Genomic DNA, 27,179 nt, shown 5'->3' with positions numbered 1-27,179 from the left:
GTTAGTGTTTGGATGAGGGTGGGTGACGTATTGTTATTTAATAATATTGCTTAATCTACCCAAACGCAAACCCGCACTCTAACCGAAATAATGTTCTTTGTAGTAGGATTCTAAACCAGCACCAAAATTATTTATTATTAAAGGAAACAGCAATTTAAAGAAGCTACTAATAGTTGCTGTTGAATTAAATATTTTGTTTTTCTAGGTTAATTTTTTTTTTGGACTTAGTTTCCAACCTATGTTCAATAACTGGTTGCCTTGTGCAAAACCCAGTTTAGTTTAGAATGGAGTTTACCAAAGTTTGCTTGTTTTTTCTGATTACGGTAAGTTCAGACTACATTCATTTTGTTTAACTTGTACAAAAATAAATATATTATCTAGATCAATTATTAAACCAAAGTGTGGGTTAGCAGCATACATTATTGCATTTTTTTTTACTTTGTGCAAAGCAATAAATAACAATAAAGTCCCAGTCAAGTCACAATTAGAGCAAGTCAATTCCAAGTCAAATCCCTGTACAAATTAGGTTATTGAAAATTGGTGGACTTGTCCACTATGAGCAATACCTCAATTAAAAAGTAACACAAAGCGCAACATATAGCTAGCAACTTGTTGTATGTTGAAACCTTAAATAAATACCTCAAAACACTTCTTTTCAACCCGAGTCAAATGTCCAAAAGACTTAAGTCAAGTCATTTGAAAACAGTGACTTAAGTCATTCTAACACTGGTTGCTGGTTTGTATTTTTTATAAAAAGAGAGATTTGAGTGGAATTGTTTGTGACGGAAAGTTATTGAATCCTGTAATAAAATGTGTATTAAGAAAAAAATTTTTAAAACAGCCTTTTATTAAAATACATACTTGATATATAAAAGTTAGTTGAATAGCAATCGTATTTTAATGGTTAGGTACACAATGTACAGATCTGTAATGTAGCTTAAAAATGTATTGAAACGTCTTTATCAAGATTTCATTTTGAGATTCATTATTAAGCTCTTTTAATGTTCTTTTCAACGTGCAAAAATGTTGAACAGTAAATAACAATTTCCCAAATTTGTTTTGAAGGCATTTGCTGTGGCAAGTGTTTCCGCCAAAAAGAAAGACCCAATGAAGTGGGTTCAGCAAATCGACAACCTCAAAAGCTTCAAAAAGCTTCTACGAACAAAGACTAACGTCATGGTCATGTTTGCAAGTAACGGTAAGATGTGGTTTACCAGAGACCTAATAAACTATAAAAGCAGAACAGATATATGATGCCTAAAATGCACTTTTCAAATTTCAAATTATTTATTTTTGTGAGGTTAGCAAGATTTTTCAAACTTGCTGTTAAATTGTATTTAAGAAATCTATGTTACTTTTCTGACCAATAGCCAACTTTCATTACTTTTTACCAATCATTAACCTAATAATAGAACTATGAAGGCAAAACACATATGATGCATAAAATGCACTTTTCGACTTACAAGTCATTTAATTTTTCATCAGGTTAGCAAGATTTTCGAATTTGCTTTTAAATTGTACTCCATGTTAATTTACTGACCAATTAGCCAACTGTTATTACTTTTCACCAGTACCTAACCTATTGTTTTTCAATGTAACTTTGCGTGCCGCATTGTGCAACTAATTTTTCGGCTTTCAATTTCCTAAACCACTTTCCCATGTTTCTGCCTACAGAAAAATCTGCCCAAAAGAACTCTGAAATTTACGGTGAAACTGCAACAGAGGTCAAAGGGTCTGCAACCTTGGCTTGGGTGGATTGTAGCACCAAAGAGGGCAAAAAGGTGAGTGTCTTTACTGCTATTGTAGTTTGTTTTTATAGCTTATAAAATATACCTTTTACTAAACACAAGTTATGACAGTGTATCTTCCCTATTTGGCTTGTGATCTCCTGTCTAGATTGAATGTGTTGACTTTATGTATATTATGCATTCACAACAAGCATATCTTTTGTTGAACTGATGATTTTAAGGTTCCGTTAAAGTTTGTGTTGTTCTGTTAGCTTTGCAAGAAACAGAAGGCAGCGGTGAACCCCATTCAACTACAGCATTATAAGGATGGCGAATTTAACGCTATTTATGAGCGCAAGTTTACTGTGAAGGTTAGTGTTTGGTTTGACTTGCACCACTTGGAATAACACAATAATCAATAACAATATGTGTTAAATGTGGTTTATAGTATAAATTTTCGACCCTGTTTCAACATTGTTAAAAGGTTTCAAATAATCTATTTTTTAACAATACTTAGTAACTAATTGTTGATTTTTTTATGTTACTACACATAATAACCCTAAGTCCCAAATCAAAATAAAGACCTGTTTTTCCATTGAAGATCTGTTTTTCCAGATACTAGACTGTTTATTAAAAAGAAGTCTCTAAAGTTCAAATAGAACAACTATGTGTACCGTTTTTGTTTTAATAATAAAAACCAATGTAAAGCTGAAGCTTCTAAAGATAAAATAGAAAAAAATAAAACATTTTTTCAAAATCAACACAGCAGAATATTCCTTAAGTATAAAAGTTAATTATAGTGGTACGTATACCTTATATTTATTTTTAAATGAGAACTTTTTCTGCAGTCGATTAAAGCTTTCCTGAAAGATCCAAAAGCTGACGGTCCGTGGGAAGAAGAGGATGACGCACAAGATGTCATTCACATTGACTCAGAGAAACAACTGAATAAGTTGATCAAGAAAAATAAACCTATGTTGGTCATGTTCTATGCCCCATGTGAGTTCCTAGTTATTTCCCTTCATTTCCAAACCCACTAGATTACTGCCTAATAGGAATTAATTAACTACTTTTTATTGCTTCGACCCCGGGCAAACTTCGGTTTTACCTTGCTTGGATTTCGGTAAAGGGAAGCGTTTTTTGGAATGTATTGACATTCTTTGTTGTTTAAATGGCTTTCGTTTGGTGCAAGCATAGAACTCGATGTTCTTGTTCTTCTCCAAATTTGATTTGACGCGAGCTTGCAAGTTGCAATTATCCCTGTTTGAGATTGTTAGGCGATCTATTTGGATAAAGTTGTTTTCTGCAACTAACTGAATCCCAAAAATAACTGAACTACTTTTTATTGTTTTTCTTTTTACAATACTTTTTCATTACTGTTAACAATCAACAACTTTTTTGTTGATATAACTTTCCAGACGTTTAACAAGCGTTGACTTCTTTTCAGTGCATATTAACGTTGGTTATTTTTACCATAAAAATGTCTGTTGAAACTATGAGTTATTATTTAGGGTGTGGATATTGCAAGCGGTTCAAGCCAGTCTTTGCTGAAGCTGCAACTGAACTCAAAGGCAGTGTGGTAGGTTTCCAATTGTGAGTTATGTTTTTGTTTAAAATAAATAAGCAAGCTTAATTTCATTTTCAAACTATGTGTGTATAATGTATACTAACTACCATGTGTGTATAATTTATGCTCAGATTTGGTTTGTGTGGTTTTTAGACGCAATCTAACCATTCCAAGGGGTCTCCACTAAAATTTGACAAAGTGTTTTTTTGAACAACCCTAGTATATATGTACTTTGCTAATTGATTGCGCTAATATAAAACGTGATATATCTTTGTTACAGATCATGGCTGGGGTAGATGCTGAAAACAACAAAGACTCGACCAGCATCAGACAAACCTACAATATCACTGGTTTCCCAAAATCCATATACTTTGAGTAAGAAAGAAACTCTCCCAATGTTTTGTTGCAATTTTGTTATAATTGCCATCAATTCTTAGTTTTGTTTTTCGACTGCAGTTAACCTATTCAACCTTGTACGTATATTATCCGAAAATTTAGCTTTAATTTTGATATTTCCTGTTTGCAGTAAGGGAGTTCAGAAGTTTGAATACTCTGCAGGACACACTAAACAGGAACTGGTTGATTGGCTTAATGAGTAAGTAATGATGTTAAATACCTTTTTTAGCATAAAAAAACGTTTTGGCTCTTTAAAATTAAACCGAAAAAATGTTGTTAAGCATTACACAAGTAGATACACACCTTTAAAGGCGTTTTACGAATAATTTACACACTAAAAGGATTAACCTATATAAAATGTAGGTAATATATTTGGGAAATTTACTTCAAAAAGGATTTAAAATCTGGCAATAAACTGATAATATGAAATCATTTTTAAGAACAACAGCATCCTATTGTATTAATCGTCAATTAAATTTGGTCTCAAATGGTTAGAATACGCATTTAGCTCGGCGTAGAGGAAGTATCACTCGTCACAAAAAAAATGTCAGCTAATTTTAAACTCTGAAAATAATTTTACGCTTTGATATTTCTTCTATACATTTAACCCTAACGGCAGCCCTAAATGCTGTGCCTTAACTGTATAAAAAAAATTATGTTAAAGTCCACAAGCTCCGAAACCAAAAGAGCCCGAAGTGGAATGGGCGGACAGCGAAACGGACGTGGATCATTTGACCGACGAAACCTTTGATCAGTTCATCGCCGACAATCAGAAAGTCATGGTCTTCTTTTACGCCCCATGTAAGCTTGACGAGGTTAAGTATTGTGAACTATAGACTAACTCACAGTCTCTTTCCTTTCATGAGTTGACTTGAACACACAAAAAATCAGGGTTGTATAAGTAAGCAGGGTACCCAAGTGTAAACATATAGAGAAAAGGGGGTTACAAACCAACAATGGTTAGAACAACTGGACAAACCTCTCAGTATAAGCCACCCCTAAATGTTTACAAATTGCGATCTAAAATGTTGCAATGACCAATGTACAACTAACTATTAAAGTGACTGACTTTGATAAAGTCATCACTTAAAGTCTAGCAACAATTTAAAAAATAACTGCTTTATCTCGAATCAATCTCTCACTTATTTGAGAAGGACGAGACGAAATGTTTTAAATACAAATAAGTGAGCAACTAAAAAAATGGAAATTAAGTTCTTGTTCACAACATATTTTTAAAACGTTTTATATGGCTGTATGTGTAATTACCGTTGTGTGTCGAAAAAGAGCCCTCACGCAATACCCTAATTCCTACTCAATACCCCATTTTATTCCCAATAACCAAAAACCGAAAACTCTTATTGTCTGGCTCAATACTCTTCAGGGTTATTGCCTTTTTTTGCACATGTGACGAGCTATTAATAATTTATTTTGCGGTGAAGTGTCTTGACAGTTAACACCCTCGAATATCCCAACGTTTATGAGAAATATACCAGGGTTTTTATTTCTGCGCAGACTGTGTGACAGTTTGTCACCTTAGTTGGTTGATTGTTCGTAGCATTTTATCACCTTCATTCTATTTTTGAATGTGCTCGGCCGAATAATAATAATTTGACCTAATTTTTAAAAGTTAATAAAACGTTAAATGACTTCTAACAAGGAAACAACCGCCCACGAAATATGTGTGTTTTTACCTTTAGTCGCGAAATATAATTATTAAAATTGCAACCAATGATGAGTCACTGGCCACCTTGGCTTATAGAAGTGACTACTTGCTAAGCAGCTGTACTTGCATTATTTGCCACGTGTTTCCTGACGTGGTTCTCATTCAAACTTCCACCCCGGGCAAACTCCGGTTTTACCTTGCTTGCATTTCGGTAAAGGGAAGCGTTTTTACATTATATTCACATTCTTTGCTGTTTAAATTGCTTTCGTTTGGTGCAAGCATCGAACTCTATATTCTTGTTCTTCTCCGAATGTAATTTGACGCGAGCTTGCAAGTTGGAATTATCTCTGTTTGAGATTGTTTTGCGATCTAGTTGGATAAAGTTGTTGTCTGCAACTTACTGCATCTTGTAAACCCGAGAATAACTGATTTTAAAAAAGTTAGCACAAAAGTATGATATTTTGCAAAAAATCTTGTTTAAGAAAATTACTGTCGCCCGAAGTGGCTTAAAGCAACCTCGTATAAATAATTTGTATTAAAGCAACCTCTTATTGAGTTGCCGGAGGCAAAGTAAACAAGCGTATTTTGGACCGGTGTTTAAACCTCTCTACTTCCCTGTAATTACGAGGAAATACCGTTTTTGACTAAAACGGCCTGGTGATATCTTACTTAAACAACATAGTTGCCACCTACATCGACTTATAATCGAAATCACAATCGCAATTTTAAGATATTTAAAATGATTTTTTTTAGCTAGAGATTTTTTAAACTTCCTTCTGAAGAAGGAAATATTTTCCAAATTGGAAAAAAAATGTTACCTTTTTTGTTTGAAAACGAACTAAAACTAAGCAACTTGTCTTCAAATTCGCTCCAGTAAATTCACCGCACTGATCTACATGTTGGTTCGCTATTTCAGGGTGCGGTCACTGCAAGCGCGTGAAGCCCCACTGGGACCTTTCTGGCTTAACTGTTTACGACTTGGTTGCAAGTTACTCTAACAACATAGTGAAACATTGAAAATGATTTTTTTAAGCTAGACTTTTTAAACTTCCTTCTGAAGAAGGAAATATTTTCCGAATTGAAAAAAAAAATGTTACCTTTTTGTTTGAAAACAAACTAAAACTGAGCAACTTCTCTTTCAAATTCGCTCCAGTAAATTCACCGCACTTATCTATATGTTGGGTTCACTGTTTCAGGGTGCGGTCACTGCAAGCGCCTGAAGCCCGACTGGGATCTCGCCGCCACCCAACTTAAGGAAGAAGAGGCTCCTGAGAAACTTGCCGCCCTGGACGCGCAAAAGTACAAGCCAATCGGAGACAGATTCAAGGTATAGAGCGGGACAGTGTTGTAAACAAGTCATTTTAAAATGAATTGAGGCTGAGTCCAGTCATTTCTAAATTAACTTAAGTCCAAATTAAGTCTTTTGCAAAAGCAACAAGTCAATTCCCAGTCAAAGTCATCTGTTGCTCAAGTCAAGTCCCAGTCAAGTCATTATGCGAGCAAGTCAATTTTCAGTCATGTCATTGACATTGAAATTATAAAACGTTAAATGTTAGTAAACTAGTCCGATTATGATCATTAACTAAACTAAAAATAACAAAATCGAAATAACAAGCAAGCGAATTACTTAACACAAAAATTGAGATAAATAACCCAATTTTAATAAAATAAGATTTAAAAAAGTGAAGATTTTAACAAAATGACTTAAGTCTAAGTCAAGTCATTGTGGTAACAAGACTTAAGTTATATCAAGTCATTTTAAAACAGTGACTTATGTCAGAAAGTCATTAACTTGGTAATTACAACACTGGAGCAGAGTGACCAAGATTGCTGCGCTATCGGTCCACAATGTTGTTTGCGTATTTTTGGCATAAAACACCCAATACACATGACTCGCGAACTGCTGCTAGTTTATTGCTATTTTAACGGTTTAAGGTATAATAACACAGAGCGGTCCAGGATTGCCAGTTTCTACAGGGCTACGATGTTATATGCCTAATTTTCTTGGCCACTTGCAATCGCCGTGTTGATATTTGTTTAATGTTTGTGTTTTCAACGTTTCTGGGAAATTAATACGATGTACGAGAACCTTATGCGAAACTTTCTAGGATCATCACAGTTTTTAAACAATGTTTCGCGGATCACTGATAATGATATTTGCAGGTATGGGCCTGGGTTTGAACACTGTTGTTTCGTGACATAAAAAAAATTACCCTGGACGTGGCATGAATTGTGCCTCAATGAATCAAATTATTAATGTGTTAAATTGCTGTTCGTAATAAAACAATGTTCAAAAGAAAAATGCTTCCCGGTTAGCTAAACAGCTAAAACATCTAAATTAATTTCCTTTCGGACCAGTACCCATTTTTTTTTTCGAATAGAATGGTCGAATGCGTATAATTTTATACTTTATACATCCATCAACATTTTGGACGTCCCTATATCGAACTACATTCTTCTTTTTTCAACAGGTCACCGGCTACCCGACAATCATCTACTTTGAAAACGGCGAGCAGAAGTTTGACGCTTCTTCCGCTTTCACTAGAACCAAGGACGGCATTGTGGCTTACATCAAAGAGTAAGTCCGACGGTTAAGTACTTTGAAGTGTAATAACAACATAAAAAGTTTTAAAACTCAAGTTCCTAGAACTGACGATGCCAGTAGCCCTGAATAGGCGTAATATTATATATTCCTTTAAAAAATGTCTGATCCTGGGTGTTTAACTTTTTCTCTTAATATACGCGTCAGCGGAACAGTGATCGACAAGCAGAAACCTGCTGCCAATGGTGTTGGATTCCATAAAGCCACGCCCCTTTATATATATTGAAGTTTTTTATGCCCGCGCAGATTTTTTTGGCCGCTGTTTCGCTATATTTTCGCCGAACCGGTGAAATATCGCTACACCATGAATTTTAGTGATTAGTGGTTACCTAAAGTCTCAATTCAACGCACCGGCGAGTGATAAAAAACCCTCAATTTAAAACTTTATGGGTTCGGTTTGCACTAGAAGGTGTTCGTTGAAACGAAAGCTATTTACATTCGACAAATGCCGTAAACTTATTTTACTTTCATAAGTAAAATTAGTGCAGGTAATGATAAGTTAAGCAAACAATTAATATTTTAAGTATGTTTGCCGACCAGCAAATGACGTAATTTGTGCGCTAATTTGTTTCCACCGCCCACTTCTGTATTGAGTACTTGTACCAAGAGCGTTTGAAACAACAAGTACCATCGACTATACAGTATTTCTTTTGTTTCGAAAAATTAAGTCCTTTTTAAAGAATGACACTCAATTCCAATAAACCATGTGGTAGGAATCGATATATTGCTGTTTAGGTTTTTGTTGGTGTAAAGTTACGTGGATTGAAATACGTTTTAGCTGTATCAGCAGGCTTAACATTTTGGATTTATTTCTTAACATAAACGTAAAACTTTAAAACTGGTGCTACAGTTGAAAAAGGCAATACATCAAGGCGATAAAAAGCATTTTTCAGGACAACTATTTCGTCATTTTGCCGTAGTGGATAGAAGGCTAAGATTTCACTAACAATTTATTATAATGCTCTGGTATTAATTACCCAAGATGATCCTATAATGCCGAAAATCGTAAAACTCGTGATCGCCCGCTCAAAATTTACACACACAATGGTTGTACATCGACAACGAACAGCAACACGTAAATCTGTATCAAACAAACATTATACTTTCATATGAAACACAATGCTCTTACACGACCACGAAAAAGGATTGATCTTTTAAATTAAAATTTTCTGTTGGCGTGCCATTTTAGTTATTACCAGAGTAGCGAGTAACCGCATAAGACTCCGGTTAGACACTATTAAAATATCTTAAAATATATAATAGCAATTTAGGTTAGACACTTTTAAAAGATATTAAAATATTTTTACTGAATATGTGATATTGGAAACAGGGACGTATCCAGAAATCCAAAAAGGGAATTTTGAACTTAGGGAATTCCCCGTTTTTTTGTCTTACGGTAATGACGTCATAAAATAGCGATTGAATGACATAATAAGTAATATCAGAAACAGTCAATTAACGTCCATTTTTCGCACTTACGTAGTTAAAATAGTCAAAAAGTATGTGAAATGGACTCGTGTATAGTTTGTCGAAGCGGCAGCGGGCCCGATGAATTACAGAGACCGCTTGATTTATTGTTATTAATTGTCGAACACACACTTGCTAATTAGCCAACCCGAACGAATAACAAAAGGCGAAAGAGAAAAATTCGGTCGACCAAACAAGAAACGAAAAAGGCGTTTTGCGTTTGATTTTGGTTTCGCATTAGCAAGACGCGTGACCTAATTACACTGAAAAAAAAACACGCAGCTTCGGACGGTGAGTTAAACCCTGACAAGAACGAACAAAAAACGATAATGTCACTTACAAAAAGGGGGGGTCCGAACCCCCTAACCCTAACAATTCAGGTCAGACACACAAAACTATATATACATAGATTTCGCCAGCTAAGGCATCGTCAGTTATCTTGATTAGATATAAATTATTCGACAATCCCTTTTCTTTCTTTTTTTTAATAGTGCCTGACCGAAATTGCTAGAGTATTTTATTGTTACTCAGAATACTCATCAGGAAAATTAAGGTCGCATTTAGTTTGCAAGGGTCAAGGTGATTTCCAATATCACATATTCAGTGCAACCAACCCAAAGTAACCGAGCAATATAATTGATTTCCTAGCCCCAAACAGTACACACGCATTCCTCGTACATCGACAACAAAAAGCAACCCCTGAAGCTGTATCAATCAAACATTATACTTGCATACGAAACACAATGCTCTCATACGACCACGAAACAGTGTTGATTTTTCAAATTAAAAAATTTTGATAATAATTTGCAAAGCCGAAACGGTCGACTAGATCGACATCATCTTGATTAAGACGTTTCGAAACGAGCTTGGATGATGTTCAGTAAATGCAGTCTTAATCAAGATGATGTCGATCTACTCGACCTTTTTGGCTTTGCAATTTATTGTCAATTTATTGTAATATAGATCCATGCATAGTGTACCCAAAAGTACGTTTTTACCAGAGTACCGAGTAACCGAGCAATAATTGCTTTCCCAGCCCTAAAGTGCCGCCTCCGCCTTAATTTGCTAGCTTTGCTAGAGTATTCTGTTGTTCTTCATCAGAAATGAAAGTCGACATTTATTTTGCAAGGGTCAAGGTGATTTATAAAATCACATATCCAGTGCAACAAGTAACCGAGCAATAATTGCTTTTCCAGCCCCAAAGAGCCCCCTCCGCCCGAAAAGGCATGGAGTGAGACGGAGAGTGACGTTGCGCACTACGATGACGCGTCATTCAAGGCAGCCGTGAAAAAGAAGAAGCACGCCCTTGTCATGTTCTACGCTCCGTGTAAGTATGATTGCCGATCGACTGCTTTACTGCCAGTATGTAACTGACAGGTGATCGCAGTGGTAATGTTTAGCCTGAATACATTTTTACTATGACTGCGTACCTTGTTTTAGAACTAATATTTTGCTCAAATTTACTTTTGTTTTTTTATCGCCAAAAATGAATAAAAATCTGGCTCACAGCGCTATGCAAATTTATAGCTCGTTTTAAGGTGACACAGATAGAATATAACTTAACGACAGCCACGGTAAAATTTTCATAAGCTAACTGGTTTCCAGCGCTAGCCAAATATTTCTGTTATAGGTCGATTTACGGTATCGAAAAAAGAATCAAAATTAAGGCAGTCGCAATATTATTACACTGTGGATTATATTGTCACAAACTCCTTAACCTTGATCGCGTAGCTACTGGTAAGTAAGCATCCAATGGAGGGATACGTGTACCATATGTCGAGGACCAATGTCCTACACTCCTACTGAAAAAGTCTATTGTCTCAATATGTCCAAGTGTTAATCTTAAGGCTATAAAAAAGCAGGTATAAAACATAAAATATTTTTTTGAATTTTACAAAAATGCGTATTTCACATTATAAATATCATCAATTTCTTAATTCGAATGATTTATGCAAGAATCTTTCTTTTACATTTTTATTATCTGCGGAAGATTCCTTACTGTGTATGGCTACCGCTCGTCGACCCGGATTTATTTAAACCGACGCTTCGTTGAACGTGTTTAATGCCACGTAAACTTGTGGTTTTTCTTTCGAATTGAACACGTTACTTTAAAAGCCTCGTATACACTTCGCTTTCGATTCAAAAATAACAAAAAATTCCACAAGAAAATTATCGGCAAGGTTATTATAACTGCGATCTGCCTTCTTCAGAATAAGTCCTAAACAAATGCATGTTCCATAGCTGCCTAATTTGGTAATGTGGAGCCCCTTAAATCTAATTGCTAGCGATAAAAATGCAGAGGGCAACGCGTTTTGGTAGATTTTATGCACCAATGAGACTTGTGTAACTCGACCTGTCTCACTACAGTCTCGAAACGACGCGGAATAATATAGGCCATTATGCACCTGTCTAATTCACTCCCTGAATATTTATATCTTTTGAGTTCGAAAAGGTTGTTGTATTAGTGCATTGTACTAAAAAAAGTTTTAATTTGTTTTTGAAGGGTGCGGACATTGCAAGAAGGCCAAGCCAGAATATCAGAACGCCGCTGCTAAATTCGCCGACGATAACAAGGTATAGAATTTAGTTGTAAACCATAAATCGCCGACATTTGTCACCAATGCGTTTTGTCGGCACCACAAAGCAATGCATTTTTGTTTTGTCAGATGCTTGGTTAATTAGCTTGCTATGAAATGTTATTTATTTTTTTAATTTGTTTATTACGGGAAAATCCTTTTGTACATTTACAAAATCATTAAACAAACTTATAGTAAAGTGCTTTTTGTCATATTTTTGTTTTTGCAAAAATAAAAGGCAATTTGCCGAATTCAGAAATGCTGCGAAAAGTGTAAACTCGACCTTTATTTACATTTTTTGGAACAACCTAAGGTTGTTTTCGCTGCGGTGGACTGCACGACCAGCAAGAGCGTGTGCGAAATCTACGACGTCAAAGGCTTCCCGACCTTCTACTACATCTCCTACGGCAAGAATCCAACGAAATACCAAGGAGGTCGCGAGGTAACATCACTGGCCACTCACTTTTCTAAAATAAGGCTTCGTCTTTATACTAACGGTAGATATTAGTAGAGTCAGACAATCTGTGAATGAAATATCCACTGTAATAGTTTAGCTCGTGGATTTTTAAATCGCACAGCTTTTTTTGCAGAATATGAATACTCTCTTTTATCTTACGAGTAAAATCAGCTTTATTGTTTATTATGTCACAAACGGCGTCTGTATTATAACATTTGTGATATTGAGTACCCTGGAAGGCCTGGATTAACTAGATATATCTATCTCATAATTCAAATTTTAAGAAATCGTTCTTAATATTTGTCATTGGTAATACTTGGAAAATTGTAACAATTACCTTAAAAATAGCGGGAATTAGTAAAAGCTATTTATAAACAACATTCAAGTCCATTCATAAACAAATACGGGTAACTTTTCGTTTAAACGTTTAACACAAAACCTTATTGTTGATTGTGTGTGTAAGGATAATGTATTTAAATAGCGTTGTGCATTCAATAAGAGGCGAATTATGTCCCCAAGCGTAGCACTGTTCAGTAGTGTATCAGTTAGTTGTAAATTCACATCGAACTAACCCGGTTGCCTTTTTCTCTTACTTGTTTTTCCGGTGCCGCTTTTGCTGCAAACAACGTGCCGTTGCTTTGTTGGCCGGTTGTGGGAACCACTTTCGTCCGCCTCGATCCGGTTCCAACTGGTTTCGACAGGAATCTGACTTCGTTGGTTTCATGGCCGAGAAATCTGGAACTGTGAAGAGCGAGCTCTAGCCTCTTTGCGACGCCATTATAGCAACATAGGAAACCATAGCGAATTAACGACCTCTAGTACCGTAGACCTGTTCGAAGCTGTTTAAGTGCCTTGACAACATTATTATGCCTTTGTTTCATATTGCAATATACTACTTCTTTATCGTTGTAATGGTAGCACGATAAACCTAACCTCACGGCAGCTAGGTTACTAAATGAAGCATTTTTTTGTACTTTTCCAAGTCGATACCAAATCAATAAAGTTTTTTTTTTCTGCGCCACCTTTTAAAATGAAATTATATCGTCTATTAGATTAAGATGTATATGCTGTGTTTCACGACCTGACTTAACTTTATTTGCGGTCATATATCGTTTTTACTTTACTCCCATGTGCCACACACCTTTTTGCAATTGTCTAGATTGGTAAAGTTCAGTTATGTGCTTACGCAACAACCACACACACATGCATTCCGAGTGTTACGTTTTTTCTGTAGTATTTAAGTTAAATCTATTACCAAATCTTGGCCATTTTTGACAAAAAGAGCAAATAGTTCGTATTTTTCGCTGCTGGCCGACCAACAAAATAACAAATCCAACATATGACATGTGCAACATCATTCTATCGATCAAATATATTTCTTACTATAAACCCTATTTTATAAGTATAAAAGTGTTAGTTTATCGGTAGCAGTCTTTCTTCTGCGCTTCGATATTCGAATTTGGGCGTATTTTGGTACATCCATGCCAGGGTTCGAAGTGAGGTTACAGGCAAATTTTGCCGACGCTTATTTCGAGCCTTGCTGTATGTTTTTTCGTATTTCGTCGCGACTAATTGGTTATAAGGCTTTTTAACACTCAAATTCATTTTGCCTTACACGAACACCAGTGCCGGTTTTGTTCCGTTGCTTTATAGTGCGCTAAAACGTAACTGGTGTTTGAAAGTCGTGCTCCTGCTTTAACCCACGATGCCTTTGCAACATTCGGCGCCAAAGTCTTTTATGTTTCGAATCAGGTTTGCCAAAATAAAGCGTTGTTCTAAAGTATAGATTTTCTTTATTAACAACAAATATAAAGGACAAGAGATAAAGCACCTATTTGTTCTATTCAAATTAGAAAAGTTATAGAAAAAACAATTTGTTTATACGTTGATTGTATGGTCGTAGTCTGGGAACTTAAACTTGCCGTTATAACCAGTGATCAGATGCAATCTATAGCTACTTTTCTAGGGAGTTTTTCTCCAAAATTACCTTGGTGTTCAAACATTTAGCTGGATACAATATATACTTTTGAATCTTTCGGCAATTTAACCAACATTTTGAGCGTTGTGTAACTCTTGCGACAGTTAACGAGATAATTTTTGGAATTCAACCTAACTGCACTCTGCCACATATATTATAGGGCAATTTTGCCTGGCGAGAGGTAAACGAAAAGGCAAGTAATATAGACCATATGTTTACAGAAATGTACTTTAACTCGCATTTCATATTCAGACTGTATTATAACTGTAAGGGATGTCCGGTACTTCGTATTTTATATTCCGATACCTTATAGTTTGATTAAAGGACGCTAGACCGATCCGACACTGTTGTAACTCAATTAATGAAATCAAGACGTTTAAACTTATTGCTTTAAGATTGTTAGGCTATGCCAAAATTTGCTTTAGTGGTATAAAGCTAACTAAATTTCGACTGTTAGTAAAAGGTATAAGAAACGTTCCGCTAAATCACGAACCATAAGTTGAAATTCACAAATATTTTTAATATCGGATCGACACTAATAACGCCGACCAACAAATTATCAAACTACAACAGAAATGTGGGCCTACTAGCCTTTGTGGAGCAGCTCCATCCTGGTATCATTATCGGACATGCCGCATTACTGTCGCCCAAATATAACCAATATGTCTATAAAGAATTGATATTACTATTTTAAACCTTTCGGGCCTTATAAATATAGTTGCTCTGATTAACCTTCGTGTTTTGCACTTTTCAAACATATCGGTGTTTTTACAACTGCGTCCTGGGATTTTTCAGGAGTCTGATTTCGTCGAATTTATCTACAACAACGAGCGGGAAAACCCCGAAAACGATACTATCCATGAGATTGAGTTTTGGAAGGGCATTCCCCACGCAGATTTGCTTCATTATCTCACAGGTAGGCTCGGCTTAGGCCTACACAGTTTACGTTCATTGGGGCATTAAAGCTTGTTCATGATCTCCTATGTAAAAAGCCACATATGCTTTATTAGACTATTAAATTGAACGTGTCATAATTATTATTGTGTTTTATCGAAAAAGCTCTTTTTTTTTCAGTTTTCTTTTGTGCTTTATCTAGATACAACCTGGAGTAATTTCGTCCACGCCAACGAGCGGGTGCTTGTGGCTATTTACAGAGAATCCTGTCCCAACTGTCAAGCAATCCGCAGCCATTTCGCCGAGGCCGCTAAACTTGCAAAGGAAGAACACGTGAGCGCTTTTAAATGTTTCTACTCGAAAATATGTAAGCTCGTTGCACTAACATGTTCATTGCGACTGATGACAAAAAATGTTGCTTTGAGACAGTCCCATTATGTATCCAGAAAATATTCCGACTTTTGCTAGGATTATAAAGAAAACCATTTACATCCAATACCAAGGGTGGAACCAGGGACAGGCATCAGGCAGGTCATTTCCCACTAAACAAAAACTATATTTTTGCCAACTTAACCTATGCAAATTACAAACAATTTGAACTTCGATTTGTTTTTACTGCTATTTTGGCCATTTTTGTGATATTTTTGTTTCACAGACCCTATTTATAATTGAGTGTTACGCCGTCTGAACTCTGAACTCATAAACTTTATGAAGTATTTTTTAAACAGCTTTTGTTAAGTGAAATGTAAATGCTGTTATTTTAATCAAAATACGGATTTTTTATGTACCTAATGCGTCACGTACCCTTTTAAATCGAAAGTTTCGCCAATGTTAAAGCTGTTTACAAAGGAAATTGTTTAATGTAGTCACGACTTGACGTAATTTTTTGACGTCATCTCCCAAAACTTTCAAATGATAGGTCACATGCTCTAATCTAACCATACCAATCATTGCACTTTCGCCCAGTTACCTGTTAAGCTGGCTGCGATCGACAGCGACCTTTATGGTGACAACATCTACCGGATGTGGACTCCAGACATGGGCGTACCGACCCTTTTCTGGTACGAGAGGGGTGTAAGGCGGTACGAGTACACAAAGTCGAGAGCTTCACAGGATCTCATCGAGTTTTTAAGAAAGTGAGTCAAATTATCCTCCCCACAAGTCATTAAATCAAGCAAAGGCCTGTTTGTGCTGCTGCACCATTAAAAGTTTTTTGGACTCCAGTCATAAGACCTGAATAAGAGCAACATCAACATCGAAATAAGACTAAAATAGGACTAATACCTAGTAGTCGTAACCATTTAAGTCGGAATAAGTCCTTATCCCGACGGAATAAGAACTAAATGGCCATCATCAGGCCTATACAACTATAATCTAACCCAGAATCCCACCCCTGAGTACATCACTAACTCCCAGTGTTGTAAACAAGTCATTTTAAAATGACTTAAGTCCCAGTCAAGTCATTCGTAAAATAACTTAAGTACAAGTCAAGTCTTTTTGAATAAATAAGTCAAGTCCCAGTCCAAGTCATCGGTTGCCCAAGTCAAGTCCCAGTCAACTCATAATTAGAGCAAGTCAACTTCAAGTCCAGCCCTTGTCAAAAAAACAAAACTTTAAAGTATGAAAACCGGCAAACTCCTCCGATTATTATGAGCAACTCAAGTCAAAAATAACATAAAAGCAGCATATAACAAGCAAATTCTTTTATGTGCAAAGATTGGGCTAAATAACGCAATTTTATTATTAATTGCTTAATTAAAACAATTTATTTTAACGCAAGTCATTTGTCCAAATAACTTAAGTCAAGTCAAGTCATTTGCCCAAAAGACTTAAGTCAAGTCAAGTATTTTTGCCCAAAAGACTTAAGTCAAGTCAAGTCATTTAAAAACAGTGACTTAAGTGCCAAAGTCATTGACTTAAGTCATTACAACACTGCTAACTCCCCTAATAATTTTAACCCTACTCAAATTTCTAAATCTACAATTTGCAAAATCTACAATTACCACCTGCTAACCCCAAACAGGCGAGTTCTAGTTCTCGTGTCAGATTTGTCGCCTCCTTAAACGTTGAAACACCATAAACATTCACTTCAAACCCCTAAAAAACACTAATCCAGTCCAAAGAAACCGGAACAGAAGGAGTCCTACCCGGACTGGTCGATGCAGGATTCTGCGGAAGACATTTATCACCTGCAGGACAACGGATTCGAATCGTTCGCCAAAGACCAAGAAGACATGATGGTGCTGTTCTACTCCGATAGTAAGGCCCCGGTCCCTTTTATTTTATTCTTTTTATTATTTTTTGTTTCAAGTTTGCATAGATCTGAAGTCATGGGGTTTAAATAGAAGATGGTCTTTTATTTTCCCCTGTTTTTAATTCTTTATATATTTTTTTAAATTCATCATTTATCCATGCTTCACATTTCGAAACAATATGCCGCTAAAAAATAGACACCATTAGAAGAGAGAACGAAAAGTTGTTACAACACAAAAGCTGGTCTGTGTTCTAACATAAGGCGGCAAATTAACAGAGGGCGTAGAGTCTAAAACTTTTAAGTATCGTGTGTTATATTAAGATTAGGTTATATTGTGTTTGTAGATGTTGTTGTTCGTATGTGTCAGTTATTTACTTCTTTTTATGTAGACGTTACTGCTATCTAGAACCTATACACACCTATGTTTGTTTTATTTTACTTTCAGCTTGTTCGATTTGCTACCAAGCCCGTGGCGCGTACGAGGAAGCTGCCAAACGTTTGGACGACGAAAGGCCTGAAGTCACTTTGGCGGCGGTCAACTTAGCGAAAGGTCTGTATAGAGCAGGGTTTTTTCAACGGGGTTTGTGGTTTCGCTGGGTGTACGTAGACTAGTTTTCGGGAGATTTATGAAAGGCTACATTTGAAACCATAATGATTAAATGAATTTTTTCACAAGAACGTAGATCAAGTATAAAAACTAAAAACTGTTGTTAATAAAGGATATACAGTACATCTACCTAAAATATAAAGACCTTAAACTTTTCTTCTATACTATGTTTAACCATACCATTCCGTTTCTGATCTTACATTACAGCACGGGTGGCATTAATTCGTGCAAAATAAAAGTAAAATAGGTTTTAAGATTTTTTACAGCCCTGTCATGTGTTTTTGTCGTTCATGGGTCAATACACATCAAGTAACACAAAATTAGGCAGTTGTTAATGGTGTCAATCCTTGTTTTTGCAGCTCAAAAGTTGAAGGCGAAACATGACATCAGCTCCTTTCCTTATTATGCATATTTTCACAACGGACAGCTAAAGTACCAGTACAACGGGAAGCCGACCGCCGAAGCCATAGTGGAGTTTATGAAAAAGTAAACGAGACAATGTATAGAAGTGGTGTATTACAATAACAAAACTAATTTTTGCTTTAGTTGGCACCCGGTAAATAAGTGCATACGATAAAGAATTTAAAGGTCAATATTGATAAAAGTTGTGGCAAATTTGGCTTAATATGTAAAAATAGTAACAATGTTAGACATTAAAAGCTCAGGAAGCGCACCGCTTCGAACAAAAATGAGAAAGCAAGATCTAAAACTTTTAATACAAATATGAATTTCGCCAAATAAATGGCATCATCAGTTTTTCTGTACAAATAAATAGTTATATAATAAAATGTAAAGAAAATAACTAAAATACATCCAAGGCGAACATGGACAACGACAATCTTCGTTTAACGCCAACCACTAAAGTACTTTATTTACTTTGCTTTACATTTTAATATTTTTCCATTTGTTTGTACAGACAAACTGATGATGCCATTTATTTGGTGAAATGCATATTTGTATTAAAAGTTTTAGACCTTGCTCACTGATTTTTGTTCGAAACGGTGCGCTTCTCAAGCTTTTATTAAAACTTTTAGAACTTTTATCGTCAGCATTATGTGGTCTGTTGGAGGGCAAGATTCTGTTGTAGATACACTTACTATTGTTAGACATTCTTTTAACATGGTCCACCCGATTTGAAGGCTATGGTTTTCATTTTCCAACAGGCCAGCTTTTATACCTAAGCCAAAGGCCGAAGAATCATGGACGGAATCCGAAACAAACGTCACTCATCTGACCAAGAAGACATTTCGCAAGTTCGTCAAGAATCACGCCGATGTCATCGTGATGTTTTATGCGCCGTGTGAGTGTTTGTTGTTTAATAGAACACTATCTATGACAAATTCATATCTACAAAGATTATAACGCAGTTTAGGCACAGCAGAAATCATGCGTTAAACTTTCTTTCAGTATTTAATCGTTCACAAAATGTCAATATGTTGCTGTCCTCAAACGCGTAACATCACAAGTTTACGCAATCTAATTATTCTATTTTGTAAACACGGACACGGAGGTCGTGAGTTCTAACCTCACTACAGGCTAGTTGTTTTTCTAGCCTGCTTTGCTTGCATCATTGATCGACAGATTCGGTAAGTCTGCGATGGTTTTCGGTGTACTAATGATACGTAAGCAGTAATCGTTGGTCAAAAAGCAGCGTCAGAAGGGCCAGATCACAGTTGTTAACAAACATATGTGTGTACACAATAATTTAAATTGATTGAGGGTGTATTCTAAATCGTGCTACAGCGAACGATTTAGCTTTATGCCATCAGGATTCGTATTTAATTACTGTTTTTATTGCAGGGTGCGGCCACTGTAAGAGGTTCAAACCGGACTACACGAGAGCTGCCGACCTATTGGTTCAACAAGGCTCCAGCGCGCAGCTAGCCGCTATAAACGGAGAAAAAGCCAAGAAACTTATGGTCAAGCACGAAGTTTCCGGCTTTCCAACTTTGCTGTATTTTAAGTGAGAATCGAATGTCACGTTAGGTTGTCTTGTCCGCCCTTTGCATTAGATCACCTTTCAGATAGCAATATAGTTTTCTTCTGGCAGGCCTGATGTTTTGTTTTTTAACTTTTTTACTTAATCTATACCGATTTCATGTTTATTTTGACTATTTTATTAATTTTAATATTACTTTGCTATGTGTTTTACTTTACTTACAGGAACTGACGATGACAGTATAGGCGAAATATATATTCCTGTAGAAAGATGTCTGATCCTGGTGTTACTCGGGGTTGGGCAGTGCATATACTGGAATTGAAACAATAGAGCAGTGGTTTTCAACCTGGGGGTCGCGACCCCCGGATGGGTCGTTTGCCTTTTCTCTGGGGGTCGCGAAGACGATCAAAAATACAAATCACTATTGCTAGAATGCGAATTAATTAGCTTAAAAAATTAACTTGTAATGTTAGTGAATGTTTAAACAGTGAGCAGCCTGTGAGATAGAATATTATTTTAACAATCTAGGCTTTCTATTGAGATCCCGGTCTCAATCATAGGTAGCCTACGGCAGTGCTTGTCAACCTTATTTGGAACAGTAAACACTTAAGTTTACTAAATAACTTTAAGCGAAAACTTAAACCTATAATTCTAGTTGCAATTGTTTATATTGCACTATGTTTATTTTCAGACTCATTAAAGACAAAAATCACAAGCAAAAAACTATTAACCGTTGTGACAAAAACTATATTTTTTACATCACATGAACGATTAAACTAAAGTTTAGTCAAATAGTGATATCGAATGAAAATCGTAATGCGGCGATTAGAGGCTTAAACTGTAAAGCTAGTGCATATACTTTTTTCGTTAATCCGTATATAGTTTAACCAAATTTACAACAATCGGTCAAGAAATGTGATCGATTTACCAATTTAAATGTGACTCTAATTTACTTAGGTCAATAGATACATTAGTTCAAAATTGAGGGGTCGCGTAAGTTTCGAAAACTGAAAAAGGAGTCGCGACAACAAAAAGGTTGGGAACCCTGCAATAGAGAGAGAATTAACGTTGTATATTCTACTGAAATGATTGTCTAGGGTGTTTTATTAAAACTGCTTTTGCCCTTGCAGGAAGGGGAAGTTCGATATGAAGTACGCCGGGCCGAGAAATACCGACGGAATTGTGAAATTCCTTAGCGGGTACGTATATCTGTAAAATATAAGCGTTACGTTACAACATTTCCTGTATTGCATAAAATAAATATGGAAAAAAGTTTTAGCAACGTTCAGCATACAGGGGTTGGCATGACCCTGTAATCCTCTAATACCCATTTAATTTAGTTTATGTGAATTAAATTATAGAATTAATTGTTCATATAGGTTTAAACAGCCGTTATTATTTTAAAAGACATGGTCGGAATTAAGTAGCAAGTATATAAGCATTCAATACTTATTCCTAAGTTTTTGCAACCATTCGCATTGCAATATTGCTCATCGCCTAATGACTTGGTGCATGAGACTATATCATCAAATGCGTCGTTCGAATACCGTGTGACGACTAACATATCTTTAACAAAATTATCTGACTTTATTTAGGAGAGTCTTTTGGACTTCTCACAAAAATATTGTTCTCGGGACTAAAAACCAAGTAGGCATAAATCATTTGGAGTTTCTTAACTAAAACCAAGTATATCTGACAGTAAACGCTCACTCCAACAAACACATTCGCTTTCTGCGTGCGCAGATGCGCCGGTCGCGATTCCTGCGATTTCGATGACGTCACTGCGTCTTTGGGTGGCAAACCACCTCGTGACGTAACCGGGGCAGATGATGACGACATCGACGGATCGAAACCGAAAGCAGTCGAATCCTTGAACCCTGAAAACTTTGAGGACTTCTTGAATGGGGTTGACCACGCTTTGGTGATGTTCTATTCACCAGGTAACATCATTAAAGGTTTTGAATATCCTGCGGTTTTTACTCCTGTAAATACTAAGTTTTTACATACTGCGGATCAAGGGTTGCATTAAAGGTTAATACACACTATAAACGCGCTGCGCGTTAACGAAGCATGTCGGTGCCTAAAGGGTGAATATCGCTTTTCAGTCGCGAAAGAAAAATTTAACATTCACTTCAACGCTTTAGGTTAAGTGTGAGAAATTTGTCGTTAACGTCGGCAACGCTTTATGTGTTAACTGGATGACGCTAGCGCATGACAACAGACGCAAAACGTTCCTATATAATGTAAACCAACCTTAAGCCTGCTGAGTCTAATCTCAACTTGGCAGTGATCATTATATATATCCTTTTTTTCCACATATAAATATAAGTTTTTCGTCATACATGTAGTGACTATAGTTCCACCGTGGTGCGTCCTTCGTTACTGAGCAGTACAAACGTGAAAACATTAACTGTCAGATATTGTTGTTTAAAATCTTCTCACATAAAACGGTGGCTTACTTTTTTCGTGCTGCAGATTGCGGAGCTTGCAAAACTGCCAAGACTGCATTCTTTCAAGCTGCCTTGGAAGCCAAAGAGGATTTTCCGGATACTAAACTCGCACTTTTCAACGCGAGAAATTATCAGAACTTTGTGCAGGATTTCGAAATCAGGGTATTCAATTTTCGTTTGGTATTGATTTAAACATTATTTTCGACCAGGCTGTCGGTCTGTCTTTATATATAAATATATATCATAGCACGTGCGTATCATGGTGTAAAGAGTTTTCCAAGGTTTAGCCATATTTTTGGTTTTCTTCAAGGGATACCCGACATTTTGGTACTTTCAAGATGGCGAGAAACAATTTAAATACCATGGCGAGCGAACGAAACGAGGCTTTCTTCAATTTATTCAGAGGTAAAATTGGCAATTGTGTGATATTACTCTGTCTAATTTTAGAAATGTAGGCCCCTTTATAATTTAGAAATGTAGGCCTTTGGTGTTGCAAATTTGTTACCGTCAGTTTAATAAACAAACTAAGGCGTCTTTAAGTTTGACAATCCATTACTAAAAAAATTGAACCACTTCCTATAATAATAAACAATTATCTTTCTTACGGACCCTTTTTTCGCCGACACACAATCAAGCTTTTTGTATTTCATCCAAAAATGTAAGCTAGTTTAAAATACAAAAAATGTGCAAAACACCATGAATAGATAGCTGTTCTGTCATGCCTAATTTGCTATAAACTGAAACACATATACAACTGACGGTAACAAGTATCAGAAAATAGACTAAAAACACAAAGATTTTCTTTTCCGTAACTACTTTTAACTTTGTGTTTTGTCAGCCCGGTTGAGAAGGAAGACCCTAGACCACGTGATTCCACGGCTCAGTGGATCAGCGAGTCGAGTCACGTGGAACACCTCAACCGTGACAACTTCGACAAGTTTATTAGGCGTCACAAACACGTCATGGTCTTCTTTTACATCAATAGTACGTTAAATTTTATAGTTTACTTTTTAATGGCATTCATACTATAGAACCCAATCCGATACCAAATAAAATGTGTATTATAGCTTAGATTGAGATCTAAAACATTAAAAGTGTACTAATCAACAATCGAAGCGGAATAAAGCCCCTTGGCATCAAAGCAACTTGTAGCTTAACACAGTACTTCTTAAACTTTTTTAGTGTTGTTCACCCCTAGCATCTATCTCCAGATTTCGTTCACCCTTGTCTACTGATACGTTAAATGTTATAGTTTATTTTTCAATGGCATTCATACTATAGAACCCGATCCGAAACCCGATAAAACTATCTCGTCTACATATAACAGCACAAAATGACAAGTTGTTTCGATCAAAAAATAAAAAAAACTTAAAATTAAATTTTTTTTTGTAAATTCTCACCTGTTCACTGAACAGGTTGAACACCAAAAATATCCGCCCTGCTCGCAAGCTGTCATCCATTTCTAATGGTTAACCCTTATTCACCCCTTTTGGTTGGTTGACATCTGCAAAAAAAATTTTCAACCTGGGAAGAACCATTTACCTGATTAAGAAACACTGGCTTATTGCATACCTCGACCTCGTACATTTTAATTCAATCACATTTTTTTGTATTGATGAATTTTGTAATATACCATAATTTTGTTCCAAAATATGGGGCTTTAGGTTAAGAATAAAATACGAAGTATCCTATCTCCCAAATCCGCCCAACAGATAACTGTGCGTAGCCAGGTATTTTAAATAACAATATACCGCAAGAAAATTCAAGCAAACACAAACAAGCTTTTACTAATTGGCGAAATCACAAGAAAGTGCTACTGCTCCTCCAAACTACTGTTATCATTTACAGTAATTAATTAATTGTTAATTATAAACTAAACCAACACACAAATGTAAAAGAAAAAAGGCAATAACACTTGAATAAACAAACAAACATTCAACTTGCTATAAATTAACTGAATTGCGTTTAACGCGAATAACATTTTTTCAGAAATAAACGGAGCGTCACAAAATATAATATATGGGGTCGAAATGTTTACTAAAAAAAGTAATTCAACTGGCGATTAGAAAATATCCTGATACGTCACAGGTTTTGAAATAACACGACAGAGATATATCTATAATAAGGAATAGTGCTGTAAGAAAGCCTGATTCATTTACTGTGAAGCCGGCTTCAATTCACAATTTTAATTTCAATTGTGCAAAAAATTACACCTATGTGAGTGGATTGCTGAACATCTACCTTAAATTAGTTGCGTAATGGCTGAAATACAGTCTGTATAGTCAGTACCGGACTCGGGACCGGAATCGGAATTCGGTTTATTTTTTTGGTCGGAGTCCGACTTGGGGTTAATTTCAACCGACCCCGCAGCCCTGGCTTAAATTCACAATTTTAATCTTCAGTGTGCAAGCTTTGCCTGGACGTAATCAAGCCGCAATACACGGAGGCCGCCGAGCGCCTGAAAGATGACGAGGTACCCTCCAAACTTGCCGCGGTTAATGGCGATTGGGAGAAGCCTGTTATCGAAAAGTACGGCGTGGACACCTACCCGACCTTCATATACTTCTAGTAAGGCCGTTCGCGAGAGTTGGCTGCGTTGATTGTCATGTCTAAATGAATAAAGCAGATTACACAAAACAGCAGAAATACCGATAAAATCGTATCGTTATTATTTACTCTTGAAACAAATCTAGCCTTATAAACATAGGCATTGCCAGTTCATGTAAAATAGCAATAGTATTTATCCTATACATTTATTGTTTGCCGAAGAATCTTTACAAAAACAAGGTGTTCGACCAGTTCAAAGTAAGTCGCCTAAAAATACCAGCAAACTTTTTTTAGCAATGGAAACCGAAAGTACGATTATCAAGGTGCGAGGCAGTCTAACGACTTCTACAAGTTTATGAAAAGGTAAAATTGTAGTTTAACACCCGAACAAGTTAAATGTTGCAGTCGTTATTGTAGCTTTGCATTGGGAAAATGCAGAACGAACTTAAAAAAAGAATATGTTCAATTCGCTTGTTATTTAAGCCTTGTATTTCCACACCCAAATATGTTGTTTTTGTTAATGTAACTATACATTGTGATTGTGCGGCATCTCTGTATGATCTTTGATATTTGTATTTATTGTATTAAGTTTCTCTGTTATTAGCCCTCGTGAAGGTTTGGCGAAACGAACCAAGCCGCCATCTTGGCAGGACTTGCCTGCGTCAGCAAGCCAATACGTCACTCACCTTGGAAACGCGACCTACGATGAATTTGTCCAATCGAAGGTAAGCGAAAGTCTGTTCCGGTTCGGCTTGACTCCCTGATTGAAAACATGAATTAAAGATGTAAGCAAATTTGATTAAAAAGTATGATAATTGCTCCCTTTGTTTTTCTTTATATCCCGTTTGATCCTAAGCATTTTCACCTGATTTATAGTTTTGCACTTATCGTTTTGTTGTATTCCAGCATTTGGTGTTGGTCATGTTTCATTCGCTTCACTTTGCACGCTGCGTCAAAGCGCGCGATGAGTTTGCGAAGGCTGCTTACCAGTTGTCCGCCAATCCCGACGTAGGCTTGGGCGCCGTCGACTGTCATCGAAGTCCCGAGCAGGGGCGTAAGTATAAGTCAGGGGCGGATGTGGTGAAGCACGACAGCAAGACAGACCCTCCGAAAATTGTAGTCCGATTTTCTTTATATGAGCCAAGGCGTGGCAGCTGTGGTAATGCTCTCGAAAATGAAAGATTTTCCAACCTTACCCAGCTGGGTCTCCACATTTTTGGGCTTAAAGATACCACCAAAAAGCTAGAAAGATTGCGGCACGATTGCAAGCATGTTCACTAATTACGTTTTATATAAAAATTTGGTGTTTTAACTGAATACAGTGCGTTCTACAATTAAGTTATTCACATCATTTTTTGCGTAAAATAGTTTGCCTGCTAATTGTTTTTGATGATAGAGACGAAATGAATTTATTTATTTCAAAGTTTTAATTTTGATGCTAATGATTTAATTGACTTAAAACTGCCTTGCTATAACAAAGACTTTGGACTGGGACTTCGTTTTACATATAACTTACTACATAGCACTAATGTAAAGTCTCTTCGAGAATAATTACTTTATTGCATTAAAAATAACGAGTATAGAAGCTTAAATGTCTACGGCTCTTGTCACTTTTGCTCTTATAGGTATCCTAAAAAGTTACGTTAGTGTGTCGTAAAAAGTGTGTTCAAAGTACTATGCGTTTACCCTTTATAGTTTGTATCAAATTATTCAAGACAAATTATTAACCCGTGTAACTTGCTTTGCAGTGGTTTGCTATCACCTGAAAGTACGGAAATACCCGCTTTTCAAGTACTATCACCGAGGTGTGTTCGAGTTGGACCTGGAGGTATACAACGCTTTCGACATTACGTCGTTTCTGCGAAAGAAATTTGAGGAAAGCGAAGAACTGATCGACGAAGCCGATATCAAAACGGAAAAAGACGAACTTTGACCAAATGAGTCTGAATTTATTCGACACACCCTGTTCTGAGCTGGCTGCCGTTAATTTTTACCGCGTACTATTGCATTTGGCCGAGTTTATAAGCTGATTTGATGGCTAATCTGGTAGAAAAA

General features: G+C 36.2%; 1 protein-coding gene and 1 long non-coding RNA gene across 2 annotated transcripts in view; both read left to right on the top strand.

The window, feature by feature from the left end:
* Window positions 1-27,179, top strand: part of LOC146145451 (uncharacterized) — a 119,721-nt gene that overhangs the window by 62,475 nt on the left and 30,067 nt on the right. The window lies entirely within an intron of this gene.
* On the top strand, window positions 205-27,057 carry LOC146145454 (uncharacterized). Its single transcript, XM_083390574.1, has 32 exons — window positions 205-323; window positions 1,066-1,198; window positions 1,675-1,781; window positions 2,000-2,098; window positions 2,576-2,726; window positions 3,239-3,306; window positions 3,575-3,669; window positions 3,821-3,889; window positions 4,355-4,491; window positions 6,550-6,680; window positions 7,825-7,931; window positions 10,619-10,749; window positions 11,926-11,996; window positions 12,312-12,440; window positions 15,229-15,349; window positions 15,530-15,660; window positions 16,294-16,463; window positions 17,444-17,586; window positions 18,027-18,131; window positions 18,548-18,674; window positions 19,352-19,488; window positions 19,989-20,151; window positions 21,258-21,326; window positions 21,871-22,067; window positions 22,603-22,739; window positions 22,888-22,982; window positions 23,416-23,561; window positions 24,980-25,145; window positions 25,419-25,487; window positions 25,729-25,849; window positions 26,031-26,178; window positions 26,873-27,057. The coding sequence occupies exons 1-32, from the start codon at window positions 285-287 to the stop codon at window positions 27,055-27,057; spliced, it is 3,897 nt and encodes a 1,298-aa protein (XP_083246700.1). The 5' UTR covers window positions 205-284.

This window comes from Ascidiella aspersa, chromosome 5, assembly GCF_963924565.1.
Source record: "Ascidiella aspersa chromosome 5, kaAscAspe10.2, whole genome shotgun sequence".
In the NCBI taxonomy this organism is placed as follows: domain Eukaryota; kingdom Metazoa; phylum Chordata; class Ascidiacea; order Phlebobranchia; family Ascidiidae; genus Ascidiella; species Ascidiella aspersa.
This window is presented reverse-complemented; position numbering and strand designations above follow the sequence as displayed.

Bases quoted from the DNA above. Each gene is read 5' to 3' on its own strand.
- LOC146145454 (XM_083390574.1), top strand. From the start codon at position 285: ATGGAGTTTACCAAAGTTTGCTTGTTTTTTCTGATTACG. The intron at 15,350-15,529 runs GTAGGCTCGGCT...TGCTTTATCTAG, and splicing joins TTTGCTTCATTATCTCACAG to ATACAACCTGGAGTAATTTC. The intron at 20,152-21,257 runs GTGAGAATCGAA...TTGCCCTTGCAG, and splicing joins CCAACTTTGCTGTATTTTAA to GAAGGGGAAGTTCGATATGA.